The sequence below is a fragment of the Glycine soja genome, chromosome 2 (assembly GCF_004193775.1).
Source record: "Glycine soja cultivar W05 chromosome 2, ASM419377v2, whole genome shotgun sequence".
NCBI classification, from domain to species: Eukaryota; Viridiplantae; Streptophyta; class Magnoliopsida; order Fabales; family Fabaceae; genus Glycine; species Glycine soja.
The window spans coordinates 14,902,316-14,916,667 of NC_041003.1; the positions used below are offsets into that span (position 1 = coordinate 14,902,316).

Consider the following 14,352-nt stretch of genomic DNA (forward strand, 5'->3'; position numbering starts at 1 on the left):
GAATATATTAATCCCATTCACACAAAAATTGAAAATCATGCGTCTACAAGTTTTTCTTAGAGGTTGTTCATGGTACACTTTCTGATATAGTTAATTTTCATTCACTAAATTATTTTAAATTCATAGAAGATCGTATCATTTCTTTATTTATCTGTAATCTAGTCAGAAACATATATACATACAGAATTATACACATTTAGCTATATTATTTCTCTTAATATTACCAGCATGAGGTGCATCTCCACTCATGCATACAACTATGAGTCTATGACTATATAACTACCGTGGCTTTCATGAGAAATTCAAGAAATTAGACAGCAATGTCTTCAGTTTATATATGATATGATATCTAAAGCCTTCAGTGCATGATTGGTAAATTAATTAGATATCTAACTACAATCAAATTTTAATGTAAAGTCCCACACAGTTCATGGGTCTTGCCCTCAAGGGTTATCTCATTTGATTTTTGTAGATGCTATTGGTACAACCTCCAGTCGTGCCTGTTAGTTTTTTCGTTTTCGTCTGTTTGATTTTATAAAAAAAAATGTAAAGTCCCACTCTTTCTGTCTTAATTCACCGTACGTGGTCGACCGGTGTGCGTATGAAAACAAATAGGGTAACATAAGTTGAGTACATTAATAGTATATCAAAATTTAACTCTTTAATATGAAAAAGTGTTTAAACTTGTGGTTTACATTAAATTAATAGAGAGGATCACATTTTAACTAAAAATCATTCAGTATAGCACATATATAGTAACATCTATGTGAATGTTCATATAAGTAATAACTAATTTGTACTATATCATTGCCGACGTTATACGTCACCTGTAAGTTCTTTTCCTTTTCGTTTTTAACAATTGCTAATGAATCCTAAAAATATTAAGAAACATGGAATATATCTTACTAAATATTTTCAATTAATTATTGAAATTAATCTTAAATTATTTTTATATATTAAATTGTTTTTTTAAAAATGTTTTACTTTTGTTTCTTTAAATATCAAATTAACTGGTAAATTTATCATCAAATCAGATTACGTACACTTATATATGTACCAAAAAAGATTACACGTACTCATATTTATACCTTTCACTCTCAGTCAATATTGAAACGATAATTAAATGGATTTTACTCCCAACATTATCTTCTTTTGTATAAAGCTATTAACTAGACCACCGTGCACTGAAAATTTTACTAAATAAACATTTCGATAGTAGCAAGAGGTGTAGCACCAGATCAAAAGCTGTCAAGACAAAGATAGGACATGGGTAGTGGTAAAAACAAAAGGACCAATCATTATAATCTTGCATGTGACATTTTCTCTGTTTGCACACTGACAAGAAAGGCCTCCGTCGTCGCTCTTCTCAACTCCATTGTGTAATACACATGGAGTCACAATCTTCCTCTCAGATATTCAAGAAACAAATTCTATACTTACACATATCAATGCTCACTTGTACAAATAGAAATTCATAACGTACCTAGCTAATTAATTAGCATTTAATGTATACTTGTATAACGGAAACTAAAAAGAAACAAGAACTGTACGTTATTAAGACAACAACGACACAAGGTCGTACGCAGAGGAAAAAGAAAATCGTGACAAAACTAAAACACGTTTTAATGATTAATTCATCAACGAGCTAGGCTCAAACAAAATATTGTAGTAATCTAAAGGGGTAAATAAAAATACAAGTTCGTGCAAGGGTACGAGATAAGGCAAATTGAGTTACCCATATTCTACTCTCTTAGTTTTGGAACCACTTTCTTCTTTGTGCTAACAATTTTCTAGTACACCCACCCAACATATTGGTCCTTCAAAATGCAAGTATCAATCACTTTAGTAACTTACATTACAATTTTGTTTATTTTTACTTTAATCCTTAATTTTTTCAAGGTCATTCAATCCTTTTCAACACAAACATATCTCGTTAATTTTTTTAATATTAGAAATATACTCTTTAACGTACTTTTTTTAAGTACACGTGTTTCTAATAAATTATAACTAATGCATCTAAAAAAAGTGTGTTAAAGAGTATGGTTCTAACATTTCATGTTGTTAAAAATGAATAACTCTTGCAAAATTAAGGATTATAGTAAATATTTTGTAAAATTTAATTTGGAGTGATCGAAGCTTACAAATTGATAGACAAAAAAGGGTATTTACTCACAATTTCCCCAGTATTCGGGGCCAGTGGTTGTCCCAAGGAATCCAAAACCTTGTTGTGGCTTGAAAAGCGAGTTATTATGGTGGTGCTGGTAGGGTTGTTGTTGGTGGTGGTGATGGTTGTACTCTACGCTCCCCGCGGTGAACGTCAGCATATCCTTGACGTCGATGCTAACGTCAACCGCGCCGCCGTTGGTGAGGCCGAGAAAGTCCCTCGTGAGGCCGTCATTGTTACTATTGATGCCTCTCATGCTCATGTAGCGTTGATCGGGCGGCAATGGCACTGAGTCCAGATGAGTCGTCTCGGTTCCTAGCTCGGCCATGCTGAGCTGAGTCACGTGAGTGGGTCCCGTGATGGCGGCGGCACCCACGGTCGCGGCCTTCTGGAGCAACGCAGTGGCTGAGAGGTGTGCTGACGTGGCAGCGTTGGAGGGGGGTTGCGTGCGCTCGTGGAGGTCACGGAAGGGTGAGGTTATCATGCTCTTATTGGGGTGTTGATGATGATGAAGGAATGAAGAAGAAATGTTGTTGTTGGCAGTGGAGGTGGTGGTGGTGTTGGGGATGTGGAAGTTGTGAGATTCAGGTTTGATGTTGTTGTGGAGAGTGGTAAGGTTGCTAGGGTTAGGGTTAGGGTTAGGGTTAGGGTTAGGGTCCCATGGATTGATGAAATTGTTGTTGTGTTGTTGGGTTGGGAAAAGGAAGAGGGATTGAACTAATGGATTTGTGGTGTTGGTGGCTAGTTGGTTTGCTGAGAGTCTTGCACTTTCTTCAGCCAATGCATCGCAGAATGCTCTGTGAGTTATGAAGTTGTCCTTCCTGCAGTTTCCACACAAATAAAATACAAATTTACCAGCACTGCACAATACAAGGCTACAATTATTGCTACATGTATATGCCTATATGGACTTATATGAATTAACAAGTGAAAAATGCTTAGTCACCTTCTGATAAAAAAAACTAATAATATTTTTTTTATCAACAAGAATTCAAAATAATATCAAACAAATTATAATATTAATAACTTACATATTTTTTTAATCAAGTGAGTTATTAATAATAAATATAAGCTAAATATAATAAAAAAATAAGCTAGTAATATTAATTTAACCTTTAAAACAAGTATGAAGGGAAGTAAGGCTTTATTTATTTATTTACTTCTTTTTGAGGTGTTGTGGAGTTTGAGGATGAACTATGAAGTGAATCATGCATGTGAATGCAAAGTTTACAAAACCGAAGGAGGACTTATTACGTCGTCTTTGTAGAATGAGCCCCGTTTGCAAAAAGGTGGGGGAAATCATGCATGGGAGAGGGGGTAATAGTCCATACACGGATTGAAGTGTAAAAGGCATAGACCTAATGGGACATGAATTATGTCACAGGGTCAAATTTAAAGTAGGAGAGAGAAGAAATGAACAACAATCGATGGATATGCCCTTATGCTTTATGCATGCAGATAAAAAATTATTGAAAAAGACTTAAATTATGTTAGTAGTATTTTAAATTAAAATTGAAATATTCTTTTGGTAAGTTCTGTCAATTTTAATTATTAAAGCAAAAAATGTAGTACATTTTAATTGGAAAATATCTTTGTCCAAAATTTAATACTATTGACTCAAAATGTGAAAGGATTATTGGCAATGTTGTCATGATGGCGGAAGTCTTGGGAAACTAGAGCTCATGCACGTCTCAAAGACGACACGAAATGGAAATGAACCCCATGTATCCACTGATGATGCTATAGGAAAGCAACTTAGCAGATCAGATTTTTTTACAGATTTATCAGATTTCACAATGATGAAAGTTCAGAGAAAAATGGCTAAATGAAATAAAATTTAAGAAAAAAAGTAAGAAATCATCACAAATTTTAGAACAATATTAATTATACTTCTTTTACTTTTCAGGAGACAAAAATAGATCTCCATCATTTTCTTAGAGACTGCAGCCACTCCATATACGCACATCAGTGCATATATAATAGAGAGAGTAGAAGTCTAGAGAACAATTGAGCATTCTCTGACACCCTTGAAATTTTTGTGTAGCCTAAACCCTATGAATTGACCACTAAATTTTTTTGGAAATAATGTAAATATGGTACATATCATGCCCTTCATGCTGACATGCATGTGCATGCATCATGAGGTTAAAAAAAAATTAACACCAACAAAAATTCTATTGAGTCACAGATAAAACAGTAGATAAAAACAAAAGATGTGTGGATTGTGTCCTTTGTTTTTGTTATTAATTGCCGCCCATTCATTAGGCAGTTTTAGGATTCAGAAACAGGTAAAGTTTCAGTCACTCTTGCAAATTGACACTTGTATATTAGCTAGCTGTGTCCACTTTTCATGCAACCTGCCATAACACTTGAACATTTAAAGCACAAGGTAAATTCCAGGGCGAAATCAAGCTTACCATTCTTATGTAAGAACAAAGATCCACTGAGAAAAAAAATCAAGAGAAACCCTTTTGATCATATATAAACTAGAATTGATTTAAATCATGTAATAATATATGAGCACACACTTAAAAATTGGTAAATAATATATATGTAAGAGTATATATACCTGGAAAAAAGGGTTCCACAGCCACATCTATATTCTCTAGTACCACAGGTTTTAGAGTGAGCTTTCCAATCTGACTGAACAGCATAGATCTTTGAGCACTTTTCACATTTCCACTTCTTCTCCCCATGTTTTCTGCAGTAGTGTTTCTTAATTCCAGTGAGGTCCCCCAAAGCCCTTGAAGGGTTGTGGTGAACGCATGAAGGCTCAGGGCAAACGTAGGCCTTTTTTTTCACCTCTTTGTTGCTCCTTTGCTTCAGCTTCCACGGGAGGTTATGTCCTCTCCTATGAAGCTGAAGGTTCTGATCTCTCTGGAAACCCTTGTTGCAGATCTCACACACAAATCTATTGGTAGCCAGAAGAGTCTTCGGTGATAAAGCTATCACTTCAGCATCTGGGTCTGAAACGCGTCACAAATTAAATTAGAAAATTAACCTAATTAAGTAGCACACATGAATAGCTCATAACTCATCAACTGAAGGGATATAATATATACGTTACATATATACACATATTTATAATTTTTTTATCCATAAAAATTAAAAACAATATTAAAAGATTTACGATAATTCACGTGCTCAACCAACTGAGCTGAGCTAGAATCTCTTGAGCTATACATATTTATAATCGAAAGTCCAAAGAGTTTATGAATGATGATAAGTTAATTAATTACCAGGGTTTCCAGGGAGGTTTCTCTTTTTCTTGATCTTTAGAGGTTGTTCTGGAGAAATGGTTGTTGTGATAACGTGATTGAGTCCAGCGATTCTTGTACCACAGGAGACAGTGGCCTCTTCGGACAAGGAATTGGAATTGGACATAACTGCAGGGAACATTGCCTTTGAAGAAAAATTCCAAGTTGGAGGAAAAAAGAGAAAGAGAAGGAAAAGCAAAGATACGATATTCTGATGTCTCGGTTTGTTTGTTTGTTAACAAAACCTTAGCTATATATGTATTAGCTTGGTTTCGTGATGGCTACTTTTTGCACCTTGGAGAGCCAAGAAATGCAAAAGTCCTAGCTCGGGACACGACTAATAATTATATGCAGAACCTTGCTAGTGAACAGGTGGCACAGACACAGAGACGGTGAAAGGCATCATTTGCTTTGTGGTAAAAAAAAAATAGAAAAAGCAAAAATAATTATTAATTAGTTAATCTCTCGTGAAGAGAGGAGATGATGATGGTAGCTAGGTTATTTTTCATGTCACTGTCTAAGCTATGGATCATTGTTTGTCTGAGCTAACTCTGAACAACTATTTTAGATATGCACATCTCTTTCCAATCTCTATGTGTGTGTATCTATGTAGAATTATGTTCATCAATAGAATCCACTATGCAATCAACAACCATTGAAAAAACAGAAGATATTTCCTCAACAGAATAAGTACTCAATAACCTGATGACTTTGTTTTCTTAATATATATCTATTTAATTTGAGTGTGCAAAGAAAAATTAATAATAACTGGGTATTTGTAGAGAGGAGAAGGTGATGATGAAAGTAATAGTGGCAAATTGTAAAACACATTAATAGAAAAATTAACGAAAAAAAGAATTTGGTTTGAAAAAAAAGGCAAGGGGACTAAAAAAGGCTAAGAAGTCTGCAGAGAGAAAAAGATTGATGTGTGGATGACGGTAGTGACCGGGCAAAGACTAGGAAGTATCCTAACCCACTTGACTGGTAAAAATTCCCCTTTTACTTTTATATTTTATTTTTTAATAAATTAAATAAATAAATCTTTATTTTAGCAGGGTTATAATATTTCCTATAATTATTTTTTAAACACATTTTTTTAATCTTTTTTTAGGTATAAAAAAGAGTTGTTTTCTTTTAGCTAGCGAGGGTCTAATGGCACGCACTTTCTGCCTTATCTTTTTGTTAAGTAATAAACACCCCAAATCTCAAAAGGTCCTCGGAATGATATTAAAAGAGAGGCATTGCTCATCAACTGGTTTAAGATAATTAAAAAAATAATAGAAGAAGGAGAAGCTAGAAAAGCTTGTGAAAGGCATGCATGTTGGGAGGCATATATAACCCCACAACTAACATGATTGATTCACTGATTGACGTTACAGTGCATGTAATAATCTGGCCATTATTATATGTATCATAGTTTGCACAAGTTAATACTAATACAGACATTCGTTTCCTTTAATTATTTTGTTTACGTGAAATTAAATAACAAAGGACAATTGAGGCCTGTTTAATTATATAGTGAAATCCAAATTAATTAGATTATATAACGTAGTTTTTCTGCCAATTTTATGCATTTGTAAAATTAATAATAGAAATTGATTTAGCATATTTAAAAACACCGTATATATATAATGTATGACAATGAAAAAAAAGTGCAAGTGTTCGGATATACTTTTGAAGTTCTCATAGTCATACACCTTTTTTATGATATATACAATAATTCATAACTCATCAAAGTAGCATGTTCTCTCGATATGATAATTCATATATATATATACACTTTCCTCAAGCTTATTATTTGGTTCGTGGAATGTAATATCAAATAATTGTTCTACTCCCATTATAATTTTGAGGATTTTCTGCCACTCTATCTTTCAGTGTTATTCTCTTACATCCTAGTTTGTAGAGAAAGTGCTCAAACAAACCCCACTAAGGAGATAGAATTTGCAAAGGTTTCTTCTTTTTCTTCTTTCCTCGCTCTTTATTCCAAACCCAAATCTAAAGCTACGGAGGGGTAGCACATGTTGTCCATTTTAGCCATGTCATTAATTAAATTCAGCTAAAGTTTGGTGTTTAAACTTGCATTGGCTTAAAGGTCAAAATAGTCTTTGTGGGCATATAAACATTGGCATTCACTAACTTTAGGGGCCATGCGTGGGCTACTTCCGTAGAAGCAGCCATGCAAAACAATTCCATAAACCTTAGGCGTGTATGAAATAGGGACCCCTCACAAATTAGATCTTTGTGACTACAACCGTCCAGTTTCAGATTTTCTCTTCGTGTATACATATATAACTAATTTGGAATCCAATGCAGGTTTCTTTATATATATTGATCCAAGCTTTTGGAATCAACGGGAATATTAGGATTAGATTCATATTTAGCCTTGATTAATATTAATTAGTCTCTCTGAGGAAGATATGAAGCACTTACAAATACGCTGAAGTAATTCACTTTGAATTAGCAGCTCAAAAGCTATAGTTTGTAGATCCATGCCTTTTGATCTTAGAAATGCAACCTATGTTCTAAAAAATAAAAGTTTATCTTTAGATAATCGCGACGATCTAATTTATAGAGGCATCACAAGAATTTCATTTGTCACGTCGATTTTTCAAAATTACAGTTTGATAATGATCGAGTTCCCTCAAAATTCTTGCAGGAAATTGATAAATCAATTTGGAAAGTTGGTTAATTAAATTTATTAAAAACTCTTATATTTTATTGAAGATTAAGATCAATGTGGCTAGTGGATGGCTTTTCAATATTGACTGATTAATTAAGATATTTGTTTGAGATGTGGGCGCCTAACTTTTTATCGTTTTATATGTAGAAAATTCAATATTTAACACTAACAAGACTCTCCATTAATAAAACAAAAAGAAAAAAACATATGTTTTTCCTTAAATGCAATATGGTTAATTAATTGTGTGCAATATATACCAAACACATCAAAACATTAATCCCAAGAATACCCACGTTTACTATATATATAGTGTAAGTTTTAATTTTCCTTGCAAATTAGTAAAAGAAAGTAGGAAAAGGTCAGTTGAAAAAAAAAGAGTGAAAAGTAAAACCACACGCATTCCTAGATCCGCGCACTCTCAATCATGTATGGACATGCATGCCATGGATATAATATATTGAAGAGTAACTGAGAATTACTTTATGAATGGAGCACGATTCCAAATAATATGACGTTTTTAGATGATGATGAGAGCATCGCATGTATGAATTGAATCTTCCTAAGTCGACCGGTTAATAATAGATGGAAAATGCTAATTAGAAGATTTTGATTAACAAATTTAAAGTAAAGATATTTTTATTAACAATAGAAAACTATGTTATTTATAATCTTTTTATGTTTTTTTTATAATTTAAATAACAAATATATTTTTAATTCTTTAATTAATGTTTTAAAGACATTAATGGATCAGACCGTAATAGATATATATTCTGTTTCTTTTCTAAGTGATTGATGCACACATTTGAGGGTTATGATAACAATCTCATAATAGTGTTTCAGTGTTCTTGGTTTTCTAATTTGATCTAATTCTCTTACAATATATTCCTTTTATAATGTGTGGTTCTGCAATATTCTGCATGCAGAGACAGAGAGAGAGGCATCATATTATTATTGATTATGAGTGGAAAAGAATACCTCATCTCCATGCGGGCCAGACATTATTCACGGGTTCTTCTATTACTAGATTCTCGCATCATCGCATATGAAAACTTCTACATCCTTACGCTCCCACCAAGGGCTCCATAAAAGAAAAAAAAAAAAAAGGAGAGAGAGGGAATATAGTTAGATAAAATGAAACCATAGAAGCACTGATTAGAAGTATAATATCAATGCTATATTCACTAAATTACAGTTTTTATTCCGATGATATTAGTCTTATTAATTTATTTCAAACGATCTTATTTAAGCATTATCTGTAGTTTCTTAATTATTCAAATCAAGTTTGTCACTCCCAAATTAAATTTCGTCTATTAATTACTGGGAATATAATAAAAGGTAAGTTGCAGTAAAAAAATTAAATAAAAGCGTAAGTGTGACATGACATTGGATTTTATAGTTTTTTAAATGAAAATGTATAAATTATACTAGAAAACAAAATGTATAAAGCATCATAAAAATGGCTTTTTTAAATATTTTATATATTTTTATGTTGTCAATCTATATAAATATGTACTACTACAATATACTTCTATTACATGTCCATTATATTAATTATTGTTAAAATTTAGAGTAAGATATTTAATTTTAACAATGTTAATTAATTGTGAACAATTAAAGTTTAGATTGACATTTTTCACCTTATACATACACATAGACACATGAATGAATTTGATATTCATTATTTCTAAATTTTTGAATAACTTAATTTCATAGAAGACATTGAACAATTTCCTATTCCAAGGCAAATACATCAGACTGGCCGTTGTTGCCTTCATTATTTCTTTCTTTCCCTTTCTTTAAAATGGTTTATCTTTTTTTTTTTCCTTCTTCTAAATATGTTTTGGGTTGCCCTTTCTACGGGTTATCTTCGTTGCTTCACAGTCTTTATAGTGCCTAGGTTAGGAGATTTACAAGGCCCAAATAATCAATTGAAGGCCTCGTTTGTGTAAATGATTGACTATTCGGGTTATGGGTCCCAAGATGGCTGGCTTTTTTCAATGTCTTGTGAAATGTGGGCAAAATGGGAAATCAGAGAAGGAAATTTGAAGTTAACCCCCCAAAAAAAAGAGAAGGAAATTTGAAAGTTTAAAGGAAATGAAGGTCATATACTAACTTGGTTTTGCTAGCCTTTTCAACTTCATGCTGGTTCTCATTGATTGAATTTAAATTCGGGGGGGGGGGGGTAGAATAATTTAATGAATGAAATAATCCCATGTTTTTTACCTGAACTGTGCTCCATACGAATTTTCACATACCATCCAATTCAGTCGTTACTAGTTAGCATGACATCCTTGACTATTTAACATACTCAGAGAATTAATAATATTTGGCAGGTGAATAACTTCTATAATATACTTCTAGATACTTTAAGGCCCAAACAAAGTATCTACCAAACAAAATTACAACACATGCACTGGCTAGTTGACTGAAAATTGATCAAGTCACCAATTCAAAAAAAATAAAATCACACAAGGTTATTCTAATTTCATAACATTTTTTATTCGACAGCTAGTTCAGATCTGTTATATGATTGTATCACTAGTTCTTAATTCAACCAACTAGAGCCAATTTTATAATACTAATATAAAATACATGCTATTTCATATTTTATAGTGCATGTTGGAATTAAAGTTTGTAAGTTAAGTTTGAATGAACTTTATTTTGGAAACTGAATTTGCAAGGACTATATCAGATAGAAGTTCTATAACTTTCTGGAATGTACTAGATTTTGTATTTTGTATTTGTATGATATGACATCTTATTTTTAATTTGGTACACAAAATTATTGTCGGTGCTCCTTTTCTTGGTAACGATAATTAATTTCCTGTTTTCTTTTGCCTTTGCAACGGCGATGTAGTTTTCGTCTTTGGGCCCTGCTGTCCTCAACGTGTGACAAAACATTTGCACGTCAATTTGCACCATATATCATGTCTTAATTACTACAATTGAACCTCGTTTGTTCATTAATGATGATCATGAAGTGGATGAGAAGAAAGGTTAATCAATGGATACATGTGACACGCGAATGTACCTATAAATAATACTCTTATAGTATTAATTAAAGAATTTAACCATCAAATAAGACTGTTAGGCTTTACTAATGGTAATTAAGATACTTTTTTGTACGTATAATCTTTTGTTTTTTAGTATGTTTTTTACGTCTTGTTTTTTTAGTCCTGGAAACTAAAATTTCCATGATGATTAGTCCGTGTAACTTCTGTTGCCTAATTTGCTGGATTATACTTATACACATTTCTATTCTAAAAAAGAGGGTATATATATGTACGTATTGTGTTAACTTATTTGAATCGTGTTAGCAATTCTTTTGACATAATATATATATATAAAATTCAACTCACCTAAACTTCTTAATAAAAAAATCCTTTTTACATAAAAGTCTCTTTCTAAATCCTGTATGTTTAGGAAAATATTAATATTAATCATGGATTTGATCACATAATTTTTCATATTTTTTAGGATATGAAAGTTTTTCATGATATATTGTAATGGAGGCCGAAATGTTTTATTTTATCATTTAAAAATATAATAAAAATAGTATATAAACATTTTTGACTGGTGAACATGAATCAATTCAAATCTCGATGCTTTGCCAAAAATGAAAAAAGAAAGAAAGAAAGAAAAATCAACTATGAGATGAACCCACTTCAGAAAATGCTTATTCATCTTTGTGTTGGTTGTTTGACTCACTCAAGCTGTAAAGATAGGAACATTTGTGCTTCAACGATGGCTACCACTATCCGATGCAGGTATTGACCCTCTCTCTACATGTTTGTACTTTGCAGCATTGCTGCCCAACAAGGTTCAGTTTTTATATGCACATTTGTCATCTATCTTTTTAGATGACAAGTTGTTCTTAATTGAATGTATCGAAATAGGCCAATATGAGAGAAAAACCCATCACGCCAAGAAAAGGTTACTAATACAACAGAAAAATATATAGAAGAAATAACAGGAAACTAAACCTTTCAAAAAATCACTCAACAACTACAAAAAAATAAAAAAAGAGTTAGAGCACCGAAAAAAAGAATTAAGACAAAGAGAAGTAGCAACACAATTGAAGTTCCAACACAAGCAAAAAAAGAAAAAAAAAAGAAAATTAAGTCACTGGGAATAGAATAATTTGACCACACAAAGAAACAATTGTGAGAAAAATAAGGACATCACAAAAGAAAGTAGCCACAAAGTAAGGATGACAATGAAAAGAAGTAACAATAGAAGCAAGGAGTGTAAAAAAAAAAAAACAAAGTAGAAGCAAGAATCAAGAATAACAATTGAAGAAGCAATGGAGGAAATGTGCGGATGTTAATGTCCACATTATTTTAAGTGTCGAAACAATGTTTTATTTTGATAAAACTGTTGGAAATGTGAAGATTTGAAGCATAAAACCAGAAAGTCATCCACTATAGAAATTGAAGACAAAAGTCATTTAATGTAAAGATTTGTTAAAAGCTTATAATGGTTATTGGTAGTCAGGATTTCTACTTAATAAATATCATATTTGTACCCTATAAAAAGAGTTAGAGCCTACAAATATTCTATATATCCTAAGTCTTTGACGCTCATGAATAAACAAATTAGTTACTGCATTATTTTTAACCATCATTTTTATTTCAGTCTTTGATTTTTTTTTTGCATATTTATATTAATACATTTTATTTTTTATTGCATTTTTTTACTATCGTTTTGTTGTCAATTAGAATATATTTATTGATTTGGTCTACTTTCTCGCACTTTTCATTTACATCTCTTTCTGGTATTGATAACTAATAATAATTCTTTCTATAACTTTTTCTTTTTCTATAACTACTTCATTTTGCTTAAAAATTAACGATAAAGGAGGGTAAAAAACATCTAAAGAAAGTAAATGTCCTATTTGAATATTTATGGAATTATTTTTGTTGACAAGAATATGTAGAAAATTTTACTATCAAACGTGAAAAAGGAAAAGAATTACATTATAAGAGGAGAAAAAGGTGAGGTGACTGAGATAAGTGAAATATGGAATTGGGAAAAAAAATGGAATTATGCATTTAGTGGGTATTTGGAATTGATTTTGAAACGTAGATTTACCTTTTCTCTTTGCACCCAATAGTTGAAAAACATGAAAGCTAAGGTGGCTTCTCGGAAGGTTGTGAGTTTCTGATTTTTTTTTTAAATATAATTTTTAAAACAAAATGTTTGACAAAAATAATTTTGAATTGATTTTTAACTTAATTTTAAAATAGTTTTACATCCATCATTAAATTTTTAAAAATGTGAATTTGATTTTTTAGTTTTCAAAAACACATTTTAACCACTATTGTCATTTCATCATCATCATTGTCACCACTTCCATTGTTACCATTCCACCACACTATATCACAACCACACAACCGTCACTACTATTGTCATTCCACCACTGTCACTATTGCCTTCACTATTCCACTACCACGACACCTCGTTTCTGTCGCCTCCACCATCATTATATTGTTGTCACTACTATCATTACTATTGTCGTTGTCACCATTATGTTGCCTCCATCATCGTTGTTGTTGGTGTCGTTATCACTATTCTATCCCATCATGATTGTCGCCGCCACCATTATTCCATCACTATTATCACCATCGTTCTGTCCCTCCATCGTCATTGTCATCACAGTTGTCACTATTTCACCCCATCACCATTCATAATTTAAAAAATTGAACCGGTCATTGACCTGGTCAAAGCATTGGATCACTAGGTTAATGATCAAATCAATAGGTCACTAATTAACTTGCAATACCCAATCTTTATTAAACAAAATTAAAATTTTATAACCAACCTTAATTGAACCGCATGACCTAGCGTGTTTCCTCCCTTAGGCATGACTTGCCCTGGGTCAGTTGCTGGTTTAACTACAAATTCGATTGGGTCGTACTTGGTTGCAACAGGTTCAATGCATGGTCAATCCTATATACAACTTGACCTGGCCAAACCTCTGGGTCATAGTTAAATTGATCCAACCAATCAGGGTCAATCCAGGTTTTAAAGCACTGTCATCAGCATTCCACCACTACTACCATCATTATCATCATTCTGTCACCATTGTTGTTGACATTCTTCCACTCCCACCACTGTCGTCATTGTCACCATCACCATTCCATTGACTCCACCATTATTTTCATTATTGTCATCATCGCGACTCTCACCTGCTACCTCTATCAGTGTGGTTACTTCAAAGTAGAACAAGATAAGTTTAAACAATTGAT

General features: G+C 32.3%; 1 protein-coding gene across 1 annotated transcript; it reads right to left on the reverse strand.

Annotated features, from left to right (window-relative positions):
* Positions 1 to 1,587: 1,587 nt before the first annotated feature.
* Positions 1,588 to 5,857, reverse strand: LOC114389771 (protein indeterminate-domain 12-like). The gene is made up of 3 exons (XM_028350511.1): positions 5,404 to 5,857; positions 4,734 to 5,130; positions 1,588 to 2,985 (listed from the first exon to the last, which is right to left on the reverse strand). Exons 1-3 carry the CDS (start codon positions 5,561 to 5,563, stop codon positions 2,166 to 2,168), a joined length of 1,377 nt encoding a protein of 458 aa, XP_028206312.1. The 5' UTR covers positions 5,564 to 5,857; the 3' UTR covers positions 1,588 to 2,165.
* Positions 5,858 to 14,352: the final 8,495 nt, after the last annotated feature.

Coding starts and splice junctions, on each gene's coding strand:
- LOC114389771 (XM_028350511.1), bottom strand. CDS start 5,563: ATGTTCCCTGCAGTTATGTCCAATTCCAATTCCTTGTCCGAAGAGGCC. Junction 5,131..5,403: donor AAACCTCCCTGGAAACCCTG/GTAATTAATTAA, acceptor GACGCGTTTCAG/ACCCAGATGCTGAAGTGATA. Junction 2,986..4,733: donor TGTGGAACCCTTTTTTCCAG/GTATATATACTC, acceptor TGGAAACTGCAG/GAAGGACAACTTCATAACTC.